Source organism: Balaenoptera musculus, chromosome 8, assembly GCF_009873245.2.
Source record: "Balaenoptera musculus isolate JJ_BM4_2016_0621 chromosome 8, mBalMus1.pri.v3, whole genome shotgun sequence".
NCBI lineage: Eukaryota > Metazoa > Chordata > Mammalia > Artiodactyla > Balaenopteridae > Balaenoptera > Balaenoptera musculus.
In genome coordinates this window covers 56542679-56560715 of record NC_045792.1, presented here as the reverse complement: position 1 = coordinate 56560715, position 18037 = coordinate 56542679, and the positions used below count along the sequence as shown (strand labels likewise).

Below are 18037 nucleotides of genomic sequence, written 5' to 3'. Positions count from 1 at the left end.
AGTATAAGATTCTTCCCTGACTGAGGGGGAAAAAAAAACCACATCATAGTATCATCAATTATTCATTAATATTTACTGAGTGTCCACTGGATGAGTGATACCTTCACAGTACTGTACTTAGAACTGACTCACCACCACCTACCTTTCTTAATGTCCTTGTCACAGACAGAAGAGTTGATATTATACTGTATATAAAACTGTTTGGCCTTTTAGAGCTTTTTGGACCACCACAGATTACAAATGGTTTTAATGCAGAAGGGTTTCTTGTTAAACTCCCCACATGTTATGAAGTTTGTGTATTAACAGACTGCTTTTCCTGTTGACTTGTAGCAGTGAAGTCCAAGCTAGCTGTGACTGCCAGTGTACATGTGTACAGCATCCAGAAAGCCATGCTAAAGGACAGTGGGCCTCTGTTCAATACCGACTATGACATCCTTAAAAGCAACTTGCAGAACTGCAGCAAGTGAGCTCCTTAATGTTTCTTGTGGGCTTCTTTACAAATTGATTTTGTAAGATGTTTACACAGTGGCTGCGTCTTAAGAGTGAACGCCAAGTCTAGTAAAACCCCATTTATCTTGCAGTAAGACACATGCCTGGTTTTATTAGTACATCATAAGGTGAAAAATAGCAGCCACAACCCATACTGAAAACCTCAGTAGACTCCCCATAAATCTATTTCTCATGTATTTATCCTGTCACTACTACCAGAAATGTTGTTTGTTGGGCCCCCTCATTACTCCTTTACCCCAGTCTCTGCTTGTCTAAATCCTACCCATCTGTCAAGAACCAGTTCAAATGTTATCCTTCAAAAAACTATTCCTAATTTAATATTCCTCTACCTTCCATCCAAAATCAGTTGATCTTCCACAGCCAGGATCAGATCTTGTTCATCTTTTGTATCTTTCACAGCACAGGGAGGAGGTGGACTATATTGCACATGGGTTTTGGAAATTGATTGCCATGGGCTTGATTTTTGGCTTTGTTGCTCATGGCCCAGTAGCTTTGGACAAGTTACTTAAACTCTTTTGAGCTTTGGTCAAGTGCCTACTTTGTGAGGTTGTATGGATGGTTCAGGCCAGATCCCCAGACATATAGTGAACACCTACTACTTTGATAGGTACTAAGCAGGATAATTTGAATTAATTCAACAAAGATTTGATGAGTACGTGTGACATGCCACATACTATAGAGTGAATAAGGCCCAGTACCTGCTTATGGAACTGATGATCCTATGGGAGGCAATTACAGTATAGTGTGACAGTGCTACAATATGAATATGAATAAGAGTGTGGGAGGATGTTGGGGGACACTCATCCCCCCCTTTTTGGTTGGGGTGTAGTGAGGAGGCAAGACAGAGATGGCTTCTTGAAGGGTACGGCATTGAAGTTGAGGCCTGAAGGCCTAGTAGAAGTAGCCAGTCAGAGGGAAGTGGGAGAGTAAGGACAAGGCTGAGAGAACACGTGGTGCTTGTGCAGAACCACAGTAGTTTTCTATGGTTGGAAATTAGAGTGAGAGGCTGGAAATAATGATACAAGGAGTCAGACTGTATGCTTGACTACTAGGATAAGGAGTTTAGGCTTTATTCCAAGGGCACAGGGGAGCCACTGAAGATTTTGCAGCAGATGATTGAAATGATCAGAATTGCATCATAAAAATATCACTCTGACTGTGATGGTGAAAATGGATCTGAAGGGAGTAATCTGAAGGCAAGGCCATCAGGAAGGATAAATGTTGCAGTGATTCAGGGTGGAGATGACAGTTATTTGAAGTATAGTAGTGGTGTTGGAAATGGAGAGGTACAGAGGTTAAAGAGTCATACCATCAAAACCTGGATGGTGTGGTAGTGGTTAGGGACCAGGAGAGTGTGTATGGTGGGGATGGGGGTGGGGTTCATGGTGTTAAGGATGATGGCCATGCTTCTGGCTTGAATTGCTGGATGGATAATGGTACCATCACTAAGAAGAGGAATATATGAGGAGGAGCAGGCTTTGGGAGAAGGGAAAAATGATGAATTGGCTTTGGACATGTTGCGTTTTAGTACCCTGTCGGGAGTCCAAGTGGAGGTGTCCTTTGCAATAGATAGGGGAGTCTAGAGCTAAGGAGAGAAATTTGAGGGTAAAGATAGAGATTTTGGAATCAGAGAAAATAGATAATTAATTGGGCTACAGCAGTAGATACAGTCATGCAGAGAGAATGCATAGACTGAAGGGCAGAAAGTTATTAAACTCCAGCCACAATTACTAGCTGTGTAACCCCTTGGGCAAATTATTTAACCTCTCTGCTTGAGTTTCCTCATCAGTGAAATGAAACTAATAAAATTAGTATCAGCCTCAGGGTTGTAGAGGAGTAAATGAATTAATATATGTAAAGCACTTAGAGCAATGCTTGGCACACAGTAAGCACTATTTAAGTGACAGCTGTTTTTTAAGGGGTGGGCAGAAAAGAGGGACCTAAGAGGGAGCAGCCAGAGATAAGAGGAAAATCATGAGAGTGTCTGGAGTTCTAAAAACTAAGAAGAGAGTTTCAAGAAGGAGGGACTGGTTGACAATATCAAACCTTTCTGAGAAGCTGAGTAAAACAGGAACTGAAAAGTGATGGCCTTGGTAAGAGCAGTTTCAGTGGAGCAACCAGCTTCTGGTCAGCTGGGCAGATAGGGATATAAGGAAGTGAGACAGCAGATAGGGACAACTTTCCAGGAAATTTGACGGTAAGATGGAGGAAAAAGAGAGGTAACCTGCTACAGAGGAATTGAGGCTCAGGGAGGATATATACATTTTTAAAGTTGAGAATGCCTTGAACTTGTATTATTAGGAAAGAGCTATAAAAAGAAGGAATGGTTGAAGATACTGGGGGGGGATGGGATAACTGATAAAGTTGGGTCCTTGAGGAGAAATAGATATAGGATTGCCAAAAATAATTTCTGTAAGTTCCATGAGCATAGGGATCATGTCTATTTTGTTAACCAGTGTATACCCAAAATGGTGCCTGGCAAATGGTAAGCATTCAGTAAATAATTGTTGAGTGAATTAATGGTAGACATTGGTTCTTTTTTTTTCTTCAGCTCAAAACCTTGAGTATAGTAGGCATACAAATATTTATTAGATAAATAATGAATATACAGCTAAAGGGTAATTTATGTCTGGTGTCTTTTAGGGAAGGATTATAAGAAAACATTAATACCCAGATATGTTTTTGTAAGTTGTATTATTAGATTTCAAAAATAATCTGTATTAAAATCTAGTTGTGGTATGTCAAACTCTAAAAATCAATTCTGTTATATCTAGTTAGTAAGCAAACAAGAATAAAAGTGACTCAAAAGTCCAAAATGAAATTTGCATAGGGACCGCTAAAATAAACATGGCAAGTAGAAATGTGATAGTAGGAAGCACTTCAATGAAACTTTAAATACTTAAAGTATCCTCGGTAGAAATGTGAGGAATTTATCTCCAGTAAAGAAGTTTGTATTTGGTCCTGAGAATCATGGGCCAACTGAGATCTGACACATTGTTTCATGTGTTTTAAGAAGTGTTGTGACAGGAAGAAAGTTGAAATTTTAGATTGAGCAGATTCTTCTCTCTTCGGACATGTTCCCAGCCTAACCTGGTCTCTTCCTCATTGCCAATTCCTGGTTCTGACCCTAAGGTGTGGAATGTAGACCGAATGGAGAAAGAGTTGTCTCGGGGCCAACTTTAGATGTTGACAATGAAATAAAACATTGCTCTCTTTCCTTGTACATGGAGGCACTGCAGGGCCAGAGAGGAAGAGTGGTGAGTGAAAGGAAATGATTTCCGTCTGTTCTTAACTCTGATGCACAAAATATTTGTGTTAATATGGGGTTTTCTATGTGGACTGTAATAAATCAGTGGAAGGTTTTTGGAACTGTGGACTCTAGCTCAGGGCTGTTCAGCCTAAAGTTACTTCAGAAATTAAGTGATATTATCAGGGATTTTTTATCTTAGGCCAGTTAATCTCAGAGTTGTGCCTGGTTGATCTGTAAGATAATTGCTATCACCACATAGTTTCTTAACCTACATCTTCTCCCACCCCAAGTCGAGATGATACACTAAAGAAAGGAGAGAAGCCAGAAGCCTCACTTTCAGTGACTTAAATAATCTTTCTTTCAACCTGTATTTCTCTGTGCCAGGTCTTGTACTGGGTACCTGAAATACAAAAGATGAATAATATACTTACCTTCAAGGAGCTCTTACCTACCCTCAATAAGCAAAAGACTGAGGGAAATAGAATGTTCTTCTTTCTTAGGAAACGTTGGAAACTTTGCTTTAAGTACAACTGTTTGACAAGGCTGGATCAGTTACCCATTCACAATGTAGGACATTCCATTATGGATCTTTGTGAAACAGGCACATCTACAGTGATTAGAGAAGAAGAGATGAATGTTCCCTTTAATACGTCATGCATATTGTTCCAAATTTCTTCACTTGGCGATGGGCATACTTGTCTGGTGCTGTTAGTTGGGATTATTATAAATTATTAAACAAGTGACTATAAAGGACCACAGGTTATAGAAGCCAGTGGCTCTGTTCCCAGCTTATTCCATGTTTTAAAGCATGATCCATTCTGGCCAGGAGAGTTGCCAGGAAATTTGTTAATATTTAAGGCTCTTAATTTTGATTCTGTCAGTATTTATGGTATTGCTAGCCCTATACATTGAAGGTCTTTAAAAACAAGAGATAACAATTTGGTTTACCAAAGATGGTGAAATTACTAATGTTTTATTATTGTTTGGTGTATTCTTACTATTTTGAATTAGGATGCTTTTTTCAAAAAAGCAAGAATACCCATATGGCTTGGTAGAAGACACCTTCCAATCTTAGTTTTATTACTAACGAGATGTATAATCTAGGACTTCACTCACTCCTCTCCAGTACTTGTTGCACAAACTAATTTCTAAAATCCATTCTAGTTCTAAAATTTTCTAATTTTATAGTATTAGGGTTAGAAAGTATTGTGGGGAAGAAGCAAGAGTTTAAAAATAAGGTTTGATGTTGACATCAATTAATTTAATGTAACATTTCTGTCCTCAGGTTTAGTGCCATCCAGTGTGCAGCTGCTGTCCCTAGAGCTCCTGCTGAATCCTCATCTTCTGAAAAGTTTGAGCAGTCAGATCTTCCGGTATCACCTGAGACACAAGCCAGTAATGAGTTGACCACCAATGGTCATGGCCCACCTATCCCCAAACAGAGTTCCCAGCAGCCCAAAGGAATCATGGGCATGTTTGCTTCTAAAGCTGCTTCTAAAACCCAAGATGCCAACAAGGAAACCAGAGCAGAGGCTAAAGAAGTAACGAATGTAAGTCTTCTTTAAAAATATGCTTTTACAGCTCAGAATGGGTAACTAGAAAAGCATTTAACAATTCCAGTGGTAGTAGTTTAATTATTTAAGGTCTGATATTTAATTCTGTTTTTTCTGCTTTAGTGTAAACCCTTTAATTCTTTTTTTTTTTAATCCTTTAATTCTTGATATTCTCACCTGAAGTAGTCCTTTTTCTTTCGTTAATGCTTCTCACCAAAACTCAGATGCTCCTGTAAAATGTAATGCCTGCCCTGTACACATCACAAGATTATTGTGAGACCCAGTTGAAATAATGCAAGGAATTGTATATTAGCAGTATGTTATTTGGGAACATCTATATTTTGGGCTTTGCCAGTGTATTTAACATTCTCATTCTATTTAATGAATTTTTCTTATTTTTTTCTTTCATCCCTTTCCTTAGTTTTTTATTGTTCAGTCATCTGAACTAAAGTGCATTGACTTAAGAAAAGTCTCATAAGATACTATTAAAAATAATCTAGAAAAGCATAATTATTGCCATTATTATTATTACCATTATTGTCATTTTAAAGCTTCCACTTTGGGAAAGGAGAGGAGAGGGAGAGGGAAAGCACTGACAATTATAGGGCTCCTACTGAGTGCCAATAGTTTGGTCTTTGTTTAAATCCTCTTATCACTTCTGTGAGGGAGATATTATCATCTTGTTAAGTAATTTGGATGTCATATTGCTATTACGTGGTGGAACCAGCATTCAGTTCCACTTAGGATGATTACAAATGTAATGTTTTGGAGGATTTTCCCCATTTTGTACCATGTTGCCTCTGATGTGTTTTAATTCTGTCAAACTAAGTAGTTTTTAAATATACTCTAAAAAAGTTTAGACATATTCATGGATAATAATTTTATAAAAACCAGGGGAAACTAAGCTATGGCAATTAACACCAAATACTATCTGGTCTGGATTTGTTCTTATATCTAGTGCCTACACGTTTTGGCATGATAATATAGAGACTGTATGATCATGAGAGTGTGCTCTGCTATTGAAGAGATTTTTTGACTGCTACTTGAAGAACAGCCTAAACACTAGAAAAAAAATCATGTGTGTTTTCTTTTTCTATGCTTTTAGGCATCTTCGGTAGGCAACAAGGCACCAGGGAAAGCGAATGCGATAAGCAATTTTTTTGGAAAAGCTGCTATGAGTAAGCATGTTCTTACCTTCCTTTGACTAATATATGAACGTTAATATAATAACATTATATCTGAGGTGAAAGCCACCTTGTCCAGTTTTTACCCATCTAACACACTACCATGTGGCATTCCCACATCCTAACATAAACTTGTAGTATACGGACCTATATGTTGATGAATATAACCAATATAACCAACTGGAACAGTAGATTTTATGGGTGAGCTGGGTTCAGTCGAGATATCCTGGCGGGTAGTTTACTTATTTCTGTTTTTACTTCCTGCCTTGAAAAGAGAATTAAATATTTGTTTCATAGTGTTCTTGAAAATGGGTGTTTAAAATAAAAGGGAAGTTTATTTATAATGGCCATTTATAAATATTTACTTTTTGAGAAAGCAAATCTCCTTTATTTAAAAAAATATATTTAGATGAGAATTCTTTCATATAGAAAGAACCAATAACCACATATTTTTGTACTTCTCATATCAAGTACACATCCCCTGAGGGTATGTGGCCAGAATACCAGGAAGAATGCAGGAGTTGCAGGATAATTATGGCACACTTCTTGGAGCGTAGCACTTGTTACATGCCTGTGCAAGCAAAATTAGTCAGAAATCTGCTTTTCTGTGATGGTCAAAATGGTAGTCAGGGGACAGATTGGGGTAATAGTTTTTTTATTTGCCATAAAAGCTATCAGAGAACATTTTTATATTCTGAAAAAATATTGAAAGTTTGCTACTGTCAGGTTATTGGGAGGCATGATTGTATTACTGCAGGCACAGTGCATAAGGAGGGCTCCCTACTTCTGTGAAAATATGTCATGCTAATGTCACTGGCCTGCACGGCTGGTGCTAGTCCACTATACCCAATCAGATTGTGTGGTTTCTTGGCAACTTTGAGGAGGCCCACATGTTTATTTGTTGTTGTTGTTTTTAATATGTTTGTAACCTTAAAAGCCAGTGAATTTTAAAATTACTATTATTTCTAAAATACATAAAACATGACTGCAAATTGTAAAAGTCAAACAGAAGTATACATTTATTTATTCATGTGTTTATTTAGCAAATATTTATTGAGCACCTACTAAATGCTTGGAACTATTATGCGCTAGTGATGCAATGCAGAAAATGTCCTCATGTCCCTTATATTCTACTGGAATAGAAAGACAAATAAATACAGAAAAAATAAAATACTTAATGATTGTAATAGCTAGGCAGAGAGTAACAGGACATTATGATAGAATGTAATAGAGGGAGGGGGGAAACCTGGATAAAATAAAGGAATGAAATATTCACTTAATTAAAAGAATGGCTTACAAAGCTGATTTATTTAACAGATGATTTTTTCAAGGCTTAATGTTTAGAGTAAAATTATGAATGTTTTTATTGTATTTGACACATGACAAGATCAATGCAATGAAAATGAAGCTTGAGAGCTGGATGAAAAGAGTTGATTGTTGGTATTTGAACCATTTAAAACTTGATGCCAGACAATAACAAGTATTAGCAAGAATGTGGAGAAATTGAACCCTCATACATTGCTGTAGGGAATGTAAAATGATGTGCTCACTTTGAAAACAGTGTGGCAGTGCTTCAAAAAATTAAACATAGTTACCCAGCACTTCCACTACTAGGTATCTACTCAAGTGAATTAAAACTGTGTGTCCACACAAAAACTTGTACAAATGTTCATAGCAGCATTATTCATAATAACCAAAAAGGTCTATCATGTGATGAATGGTTAAATGATATGTGATATATCCATATGATGGAATATTTTTCAGCCATGAAAAGGAATGAAATACTGATACATGCTACAACATGGATGAACCTTGACATGTTATGCAAAATAAATGAAGCCAAACACAGAAGGCCACATGTTATATGATTCCATTTACACAAAATGTTCAGAATAGGCAAATCTATAGAGACAGAAAGTATATTAGTGGTTGTTAAGGGATGGGTTGGAGAGTGATGGCTAATGGGTATAGGGTTTCTTTTAGGGGTGATGAAATGTTCTAAAATTGGATGGTGGTGTTGCAATTAAAAACCACTGAATTGTATACTTGAAAAGGGTAAATTTTATGATATGAATTCTGTTTCAGTAACAAAAACCTTAATGCTTTATATATTCCAAAAAATTACAGCATTGGTGACAATTAAAAAGTCATCATCTGTTATCATTCTTTGCTTAAAAGGGTGTTTCATATTTTTTTGCGTATACAAAGGAGATGCTTTTCTGTTTTCAGAATTCATAAGCTGCATACTCTTGGGAAACATCTTTTAATCCCTCTGACTCTTAATTTCCTCATCTAACAAATGAGAATGTTGGTACTTCATAAAGTTGTATTCATTCTTTTTCTAAGTGCTACGTTTACTATCATTTGGCTTGGGGGGTTTGATATAATGAGGGATTAGCAGGAGGCAGAAATGAAAACAGTTATAGCTAGAGTGGTAGTTGGAAAGGAGAAATGTTCTCTGACTAGACCATGAGCTCTGTTAGGACAGGGACTGTTTTTTATCCCTTTAGCCCCTGTTCCTAATATATTACCTGGCACTTAGTAAACTGTCAAAGGAATGATAGATTAATATTGCACGATGGGGTTATATGTCATCTGCTATACTTTATTTACAGATAAAATTAAAAATTTGGATTCAGAACAAGCAGTGAAAGAAGAAAAAAAAGTGGAGCAACCTCCACTGTCTGTCACTGAACCAAAGCTGGCAGCCCCTGTGGGCCTGAAGAAATCTAGCAAAAAAGCAGAGCCTGTTAAGATGCAGCAGAAGGAAAAAAAAAGGTAGGAAAATTTTGTTATTTGTGGGGGAAGAGTGTCTCTGCTGGGGGTGAGCAGGTCTTTTTGGGCTTATTGACAAGCAGGCAGTTTTCAGTTGAGCACTAAATCCTACTAGGGATAGCCTTAGGGATACAGCTGTATAACCAAAATGAAGAGAGAAGCCCCATAGCTTGTCTAGTGAAGCAGAACTTGAATCAGCCAGTTCAGATGATTTAGAGCCCAAAGCCAGTTTTTTGGGCCCCATTGATTTAAATTGATTGTCTTCTCCTTTACTTCATTTTATATTTGTGGACATGGCATAAGTGTGCCTGATTGTATGTCTCTGTGTCTGTTTTTCACCTCAGATTGCCAAATGAGGGGTTACTGTTTCCAGTGAAATTTAAGAGAAAAAGTTCTTTGTTTTCTTTTTATATCAATGAGTTTATTTTTCAAGTGGTAAAATGTAATTAGAAAAGAAAATAAAAAGCACACAAGCTGTTAAAAATGAATCCAGGAATTTGAGACACTACCTCATAGTTGGTAGGAGCTAGTCTGTTGAAAGAAATTCTAAAGGACACTGTCAGCACTGATAGGCTCAGACATACTTGACTTTTGTGGCAAGGTTGGGGCTACGCTATTAGAGAACATCAACAAAATGCTGATGTTTCAGAGGGTCAGAGCTCTCTGTCCAGTGGGCCTCACCTCCTAGGAACATATGATTGGGATGGATTAAAATGTTTCTAACCATGGGTATGACTACTCGCTGTTGATGGTTATTGCCAGGAATGCATTCAGGATTTCACCACCAAGTAGGACATTAACTGTATGTTTTTAGTAGATGCCCTTTACCAGATTCAGGAAGTCTTTTCTATTCCTAGTTTGCTGAAATGTTTTATGAATGGGTGTTGAATTTTGACAGATACTTTTTCCACATTTATTGAGGTGATCGTATGGTGTTTCTGTTAATGTGGTGAATTACACTGACTGGTTTTCAAATGTTAAACCAGCCTTGCATTCTTGAGATAAACCCCACTTGGTCATGATGCATTATCCTTTTTATATATTGCTAGATTCGATTTGTTAATGTTATGTTAAGAATTCTTTGCATCTATATTTATGGGGGCTATAATCAGTTATTTTCTTGCTGGTAATGTCTTTGTCAGATTTCAGTATCAAAGTTATGCTCATTTCATACAACCAGTTGAGAGGAGTTTCCTCCTCCTCTGTTTTCCTAAAGAGTTTGTGTAAGGTATATATTGTTTCTTTCTTAAAAGTTTGATAAAATTCACCAGTGGATCCAGGCTTGGAGTTTTCTTTGGGGGAAAATTTTTATTATGAATTTGATTTCTTTAAATAGAGCTATTCAAATATTCTTATTCTTTTGGGGTCAATTTTGAATGTGTTTTTAAAGGAATTTATTTCATCTGAGTTGTTGAGTTTATTGGCATAAAATTGTTTATAATATATATAGCCTTATTCTTTGAGTATCTATGGAATCTGTAGGTATCACTATAGATTTCTTCATTCATTCCTAACATTGGTAATGTATACTTTTCTCTTTATCATTCTTGTAAAAGTCTTACTAATTTTATTAATCTTTTCTTGAAAAATAACTTTTACCTTTTAAAATTTTCTATTTCATTGATTTCTGCTCTTTATTATTTCCTTCTACTTATTTTGAGTTTAATTTGTTATTTTCCTAGCTTAAGGTAGAAAAATAAGTTGATATTTAGTTACATAAGAAATAAGATTAAAGGTAAAAACTATGTCTTGTACTTATTTGTGTCTATAACACACATTAGGCCCTTGATAAATTATTGTTGATTGAATGAATAGTGTGGTGGAGTATCCAGACAGAGGAGCTAAATAATGTCAAGATGGATCTAGGTTATTTGTCCAGTAAAATTTATCACATTGTATTTTATAGTTAGTGGTATTTATACCCATTTTTCCTGCCAGAGCTTCTTGAGAACAACGGTATTTTCTCGATCTTTGCATCTGAGTGTTTAGCAAAAAGCCTTTATGTAGGTAGTAGCTGCTTATTTAATGCTTGTTGAATGATTGAAGGGCCAGTAGGGGAAGTAAGAAGGAATTTGGAAAATTTTTCAATAACCTGGTAAGTAGCTTACAGTGGTCTTTAGAGAGCCAGAGAAAGTTTTTATTCTGGTTACCCCATGAAGTGACCTAGCTGTGGTCAGTTAGCAGAGTATCCTTATGGGTCTATTACGACTCTTACTTTCTACCCTCTGGAATTAAGATCATGAGTTATGAAGCAAGGCTGATAGTAGCACATGAATACTTACATTTTTATTTTGTGTAACATGCTTAAATTATTCCCGAACGGCAACAGGAGGAAGCAAGTGGAGTTATCTGATGATGAGACAAAAGAAACTGAAAACATGAAGAAAAAGAGGAGAAGAATCAAACTTCCTGAGTCTGATAGCAGTGAAGATGAAGGTGGGCATTGCTAATTTTTTAAATTTTAATTTTAATTTTTGGCTAGTGGGATTGTCTCAGTCAATTTGGGCTGCTATAACAAAAATACCATAGACTGAGAGGCTTAAACAACAGGAATTTACTCCTCTCAGTTCTGAAGGCTGAGAAGTCCAAAATCAAGGTGCCTGCCGATTCAGTTCCTGGTGAGAGCTCTCTTCCTCATTTGTAGACGGACACCTTCTTGCTGTATCCTCCATGATAAAGAGAGAAATCATCTTTCTTGTGTCTCTAATCTCATTCATGAGGGCCCTATCCTCGAGACTTAATTATCTCCCAAAGGTCCGCCTCCTACTTCTATCATATTGGGGATTAGGGCTTCAACATATAAATTTTGAGGGAACACAAACATTCCGTCCACAGAAGGGTCAGTTCTTATTATGATGATTTTAGGCTCAAGGAGCTAAAAAGTTACTTATTATGGGTCACAGTGACAATAGTAATCCAAGCACTGAGAGATACAGTGTACCTATTTCTGTTTAAAACCTACTTTAACCTTTTGACAAGAACCATAATCTTATGGTAATTTGTCAAAGTAGCAGATACAAAGGGAAAGAGAATAAGGATTATTACATTTATTATCAAAGACATTTTCTTTTTTAAAAAATAAAATGGAGCTCTTCCTTTGGGTACCTTCATGTGAATCTTATAAAATGGGTGATGTTGTAGGCATCAGGGGTATTGGTGGTGTTTTGTACCACATAAGTAAAACCATGCTAAGATGAAGAACCTGTATGGTCAATGTTGAGAGGGAATGACACTGTGAACCCTTCCAGTTTTAAGTTGTAGACACTGTTGTACAATAAGCGAACAGAATAAGGGCAAGAGTCTCGCCTGAAAAGTAAATGTGCCTTTTAAAAGAATATCAATTATTCTAAGAGCCAGTATCAAGTATCCTTCCCAAAATGTGTAAATGAAAGTGTACAGAAAAAGGAGGAGACCAAAGAGAACGATACCTGGGTTGGACTGATATGCCAGACGACTTCGATCCTGAAAAGCCTGGTTTGAGAACCAGTGGTGAAAAGCTTGAGCTGCTGTGATTGATCCTCCATGAATTCATGGCCTAATGAGTATAAACATTTTAGGTAATGGCCAGGGGAACTCTCGTCCAAAGGGATTCAGCATCATATAAAGGTAGACAAAAGCAAACAAACTGACACTAAAAAGAGATTAAAGAAAAATGAATGCAAAAAAAGGAACCTGCTATGCTGTTAAAGGACAAAGCTAAACTTGTTAGACTCTACTCTTACCAGAAACTACTGTAAGAAGCACTGAAAATGGTAACAAAGGCTCCCCAAAAGTGGGGGGATACTAGCTCAAGTGAGTGAAAAAACAAATTACATATACAGGTGACAGTAATGCAAAGGAAATGAATATATCTAAGAAATTGTACAAGAAAGTTGAATATGTCTATGGCAGAGGTACATCTTTGACTCTTCCATGGATTTAGGGTTTCCATTGACTGTGGAATGGATAGGGATAGGGTATTGTGAGCATCCCAGTGGGGCAGTTGCTGTATACTTAATTCCATGTCATTTATCAAAATGCTTTAACCAAGACTACAGAAAGGAAGATTCCCAAGTGTGTGATGAAACAACCATCAAGGAACATTCTGACTGGTTAAGAGTTGAGGAAATAGAGGCAAATCTATGCAGACACACAGGAAAATAACTTAGCAAGTAACTTAGGAATGTGTGCTAATTGGAACAGTTTTCCCTAAATTCCAACCAGGAAAAGAACTTGAGGAAGACTCTAGAAAAGTCTTTGAAGCCATCATCCTAATGTACATTAAAAAAGTAAACTAGATACTCTAGTGTTAGTGAAGGAGTCAGCTCTAAGTCAAGGAATTACTGTGGTTGGTTGAACACTCTTTACATACTTCTGAAATATTCTCTGTAGTTCTGATCCTTAGCTCACAAAAATAATACCCTTAAGTGATTAGAAATATGAGTGGGGTTATTTAGTTTGGAAGGGAGAAGAAATGTGAAAGAGGTGGACAACGTATAATAGCAGATGATATAAAGCAGAGGCTCTCAGATTTTTTTTTCTGGCAAAGGTAATTTTTGGCATCTGACTAAATTTATAAACCTTTGCCATTTTATTCCTAAATTTCTTCTTTGTCTCAAAGCCAGTGGGATTTCATTTTAAACCTTCATACAGTCTCTAACCTATTATTGTTTTATTTCTGTTACACTATTAGTTCAATATGCTGTCTTCAGCTAGAAGTTAGTACCTGAGCAGCAGGAGTGGAGGAAATGGCAGAGACTTTGCAGTTAGACAGACCTGGGTTTAAATCGTAACCTTTACCACTGACCATGTGACTTTAGGCAGATAACTTAATCAATTCCTGTTTTCTCATCTCTAATATAGGGATGTTATCACAAACTGTGCCGGCCTTTTATGAACATTAAATAAGATGCTGCGTCAAAAGTGCCGGGACAGAGCTTAACATATAGTCAGTTTTCTTATTATTCACCCCACTTTTCCTATTGAAATTCAGTAAGCGTTTAATGGTAATAAACACACTTGAAAGTACCTTCTCTCAGAAAATTCCCGTCAACTTCATATCCTTAACTCTCTACCCAAGGGACTGTTCCTTTCTCTTTCTCCCTGGCAGAGTCATAAGCACCTTTAGCAGTTCTATTTTACATACTCTCTTTGTAAAGCAAGAAAAGGCCAGACCCAGAGAGAAATAACATTAAGAATAATATCTATATTGCTAGGAAAAAGTAGTTTTAAATGGTATGTTTCAGTCCTTGCTACCATTTTCAGTCCTTGCAAATTGCTTATAGAGAATGTTAAGCAAATGACCCACAACCCCTTTTTTAAAGGTTAAGATAAGTAGTTAAAAAAATTTCCTAGGAAGCTATGAATGATTTTCAGGAATTCTAGTTACCCATCTCTTCCAGAAAACTCTGATAAACAGTGGTTGCATTACTGGATCCCTGCAATTAGTTTTACCACAGCTCTTATTCTGCCCCAACAAAGGTTGCTTTCCTGGGGTGAGTGATGTTTCACTACTTGAGAACCTTTCATCTGAAGAGCTGCAAATCCGTTACAAATATATTTAAAATACACCAATGCATCCATCATTCCTTATGCTTATGTCACTAAAAATATATTGAGGGAGAATGCTTGGCTTGGTAATAAAGACTAAGGCAGACAGACATGGATTCTAGCATATGAATGTGGGCAAGTTTTTAAAAAATCTCTTTGAACCTCAGTTGTATCAATATAAAACAGAAATAGTAATAGTGATTTTGTAGGGTTATTATGAAAATGAATGATTAATGTTTGTAAAGCCCAGAAAATTCTAGTTGTTTTCCCTGTCCTTCCTTTCTTAAAATATTTTGTTTAAAAAAAAATTTTTAAGCAAAGTAATACATGTACACAATTTCAAAAATCAGATAAAATACAAGTTTTATAATGTATAGTAACCTCTCCTATCAGACTCACCTAATTGACTGATGCTTCCCTTGTCAACTTTTTCCCATCTGCCTTCCATCTTCCAGGGATTTGTTGAAATTTCTTATTCATTAGGAGCCCTTGGCTCCTCTGGTGTTCTTCTCTTCCCTATTATGAGAGGGTTACAACATTTCTTTCCTTTAGTATCGTTTATAATGTTTCTCTTTGGGGGTGTGTGGAAGGGAGAAGGAGGTATATGCTGAATCTTCCTTGACCTAGAAGCCCATCATCCGAGATTTAGTTCAGAAAATGATTCTTTTCCTTTATTTAAAAGAAATTGTTACTGTATATTCAATGCTAGGGAAATCGTGGTGCCTCTGCCTGTGTGGAGCTTAGAGTCTGAAGGGGGAGTGTAGATAAACAGTCCATGCAGTGCAGTGAGAGGGATCTTAGAGGGCGCCACTGGGATTGTGTTCTCCTTCGTTAAGTCGTTACAGAACTGGAAATAGAGTAAGAACTCTTAAACTTATTACTGAGAGTACTCAAAATTCCTTTTTTTTTGGCATCCTCACCACATAAACTTCACTCCTACCACTGTAATACATTGTGACACAGCTTTCTTAATAGCTATACCTTCAGAAAAACGGGTGCTTGGTTCTGTGGTTTGACTGGACTTTTGCTTCCTTGAGCTCCCATCATGTTCTAGCCTCCCAGAGCTGGTTGATAGCTGGACCACTTTCCTTTTATGTTTTTATTTCCTAGAGCTTATAAAGTTTTGGGGCCCATTTCATACTTGAAGTGTATAATTTATTGTTTCTTTCTGGCTGTTGTTCTGCTTCACCTCTTCAGGTCATTTGGCCTTGAACCCTCCACTGTCATAATTTTTAGCACTGACCTAATCGGTTGGGAGAATTTCAGATCCAAGACTTGTGCTAAGAATTTGAATACAGCCAGGAGATTCAGGGAGCAGGTGAGGCTAAGCAGCTTACCCAGTCCCTTGACCAGCAATTTCTTTGTGGTAATTAAGCAATAGGTCAGCTGAGGATTTTCACTTCCTCTCTTATGGGCCTTATACTATTTCTGGAACTATTCAGAAATGATGGGATCCCTCTGGTGGTACTCTCTTTTCAGGTGGTACCACTTCCATAGCAATATTTCTCTCCTTAAAATATTCTTTCCTGATAATCTCAGTGTAGCAAAATAAGCCTCATCAGTGAGGCAAGTGAGACGTAGTTCCCAAACACATATTAACAGGCAAGTCCTAGCTGTTAGAGCTGTAATTGTGATCATCGTGTCAAAGATGATTCCCCCACCCCACAGTTTATGCTCTTAATATCAGCTGGAAAATTTCAGTCTAACATACATCTCAAGTGATGGCAAATAATCCTCAGATCACAGTCACAAAATCACTGTTACTATTATTTCTGTTTTATACAACTGAAGTTCAAAGAGATTTTTTTACAACTTGCCCACATTCATATGCTAGAATCCATGTCTGTCTGCCTTAGTCAAGCATCGTCCCTCAATATATTTTTAGTGACATAAGCATAAGGAATGTGGATGCGTCGGTGTATTTTAAATATATTTGTTAACGGATTTGTAGCTCTTCAGATGAAAGGTACTCACATTTGGTATAATCTGAGGATTATCTCCACTTACTTGATCTTAAGAGAAAATGTCTGGCCCTGAGTGGTAAGGTAGCATGGGATAGTTGGAATAGTAAGGCTATGGAATCAGACTGACAGGGGTCTAAAACTTCCTGCCTTGGTTGCAAGCTCTGTGCCCCTGGCAAGTTAACTAACCTCTCTGAACCTCTGTTTTCTCAACTCTAATGTATGAATAATAGTATTTGTCTCTTAGGTTTGTTGTGAGGATAAAGTAAAATAATGTAAGTGAAATACATGACACATGGTAGATGATCAGTGGATATTTATAAAACAACATCATACTTTGACTTATCTATAAAATTAGGAGCTTAGCTAAGATGATCTCTAAGGTATATTCCAGCTCTAATAATTCTTGATTCTTTGATTCTCTTTGTATGAAAATTAATAAAATATGTATTTTAAAGGTATTTATAGTTATATGATTGCAGAGTCCTTGGTTGTCATGAATTACTGCTTGCAAAATACCCTTTGTTGGACATGGAATTTTAGAGAGCCAGTGGAGAAGGCATTGTACCAGACACTGCTGTAGTTCTCTTATCTAAGCTTGTTTCCTTATTTCAGTCATACCAGACTCTCCTGGGGCTTATGAAGCTGAGTCACCATCCCCACCTCCTCCTGCTTCTCCATCTCCTGAACCAGTGCTGAAGACTGAGCCAGAGCCTCCTTCTGTCAAGGTACAACTTTACTGGGATGTGTCCTTTATCACCCAAGGATAAAACTACTCTGCTACGTTAGTTTGCTGCTATACACTTCACAGATGTCAGTAGCCGGCTCCTGTCTCGTCCTGCTCTCCTATAGGTAGTGCAGAATGGGCATTCCCTCTCTTCTCACCTGAAGAGGGAGTTCAGCCATTAGGTGTCATCTCAGGAATGTGGCCGAAGTCAATCCTGGGAGCTCTTTTGTTTTTCATTCCCTCCAGCTTTAGGGCAGCTGTGCCACCCAACTCCTGTTGGCATTATGCAAAGTGAAGTCTTGCAGCAGAGTATGTGAAAGACAGAGTAGAACAAACAACTTATGCAGGTTTGTTGCTCTTCCAGAAAAGGGCTGCAAATGGGGAAATACAGTTTTCAATGATCTTCATCTGGCTCTTGTCTGCATCTGTTAGTGTAGATAATGAAGGACTGAGAAGATGGGCGTTTTTTTTCCTTTATGACTATTAGTTTTCCTTAATTCTTTGTGTTAAGACTGTCATTTAAATTTTGCACTAATTTCCTCATTAGC

General features: G+C 37.1%; 1 protein-coding gene across 4 annotated transcripts in view; it reads left to right on the top strand.

The window, feature by feature from the left end:
* POLD3 (DNA polymerase delta 3, accessory subunit) overlaps window positions 1-18037 on the top strand; it is a 46480-nt gene that overhangs the window by 20830 nt on the left and 7613 nt on the right. For 3 of the 4 annotated variants that reach the window (XR_005021043.1, XM_036862285.1, XM_036862283.1), the window contains exons 5-10: window positions 331-463; window positions 5046-5310; window positions 6419-6491; window positions 9113-9275; window positions 11599-11708; window positions 17378-17490. Coding sequence is in view for 3 of the 4 variants with exons in the window: in XM_036862285.1 (XP_036718180.1) it covers window positions 331-463; window positions 5046-5310; window positions 6419-6491; window positions 9113-9275; window positions 11599-11708; window positions 17378-17490 (857 nt within the window). In the remaining variant the exon portion in view is untranslated. The remainder of the gene's footprint in view (window positions 1-330; window positions 464-5045; window positions 5311-6418; window positions 6492-9112; window positions 9276-11598; window positions 11709-17377; window positions 17491-18037) is intronic. The other variant, XM_036862284.1, reaches the window with a different exon arrangement.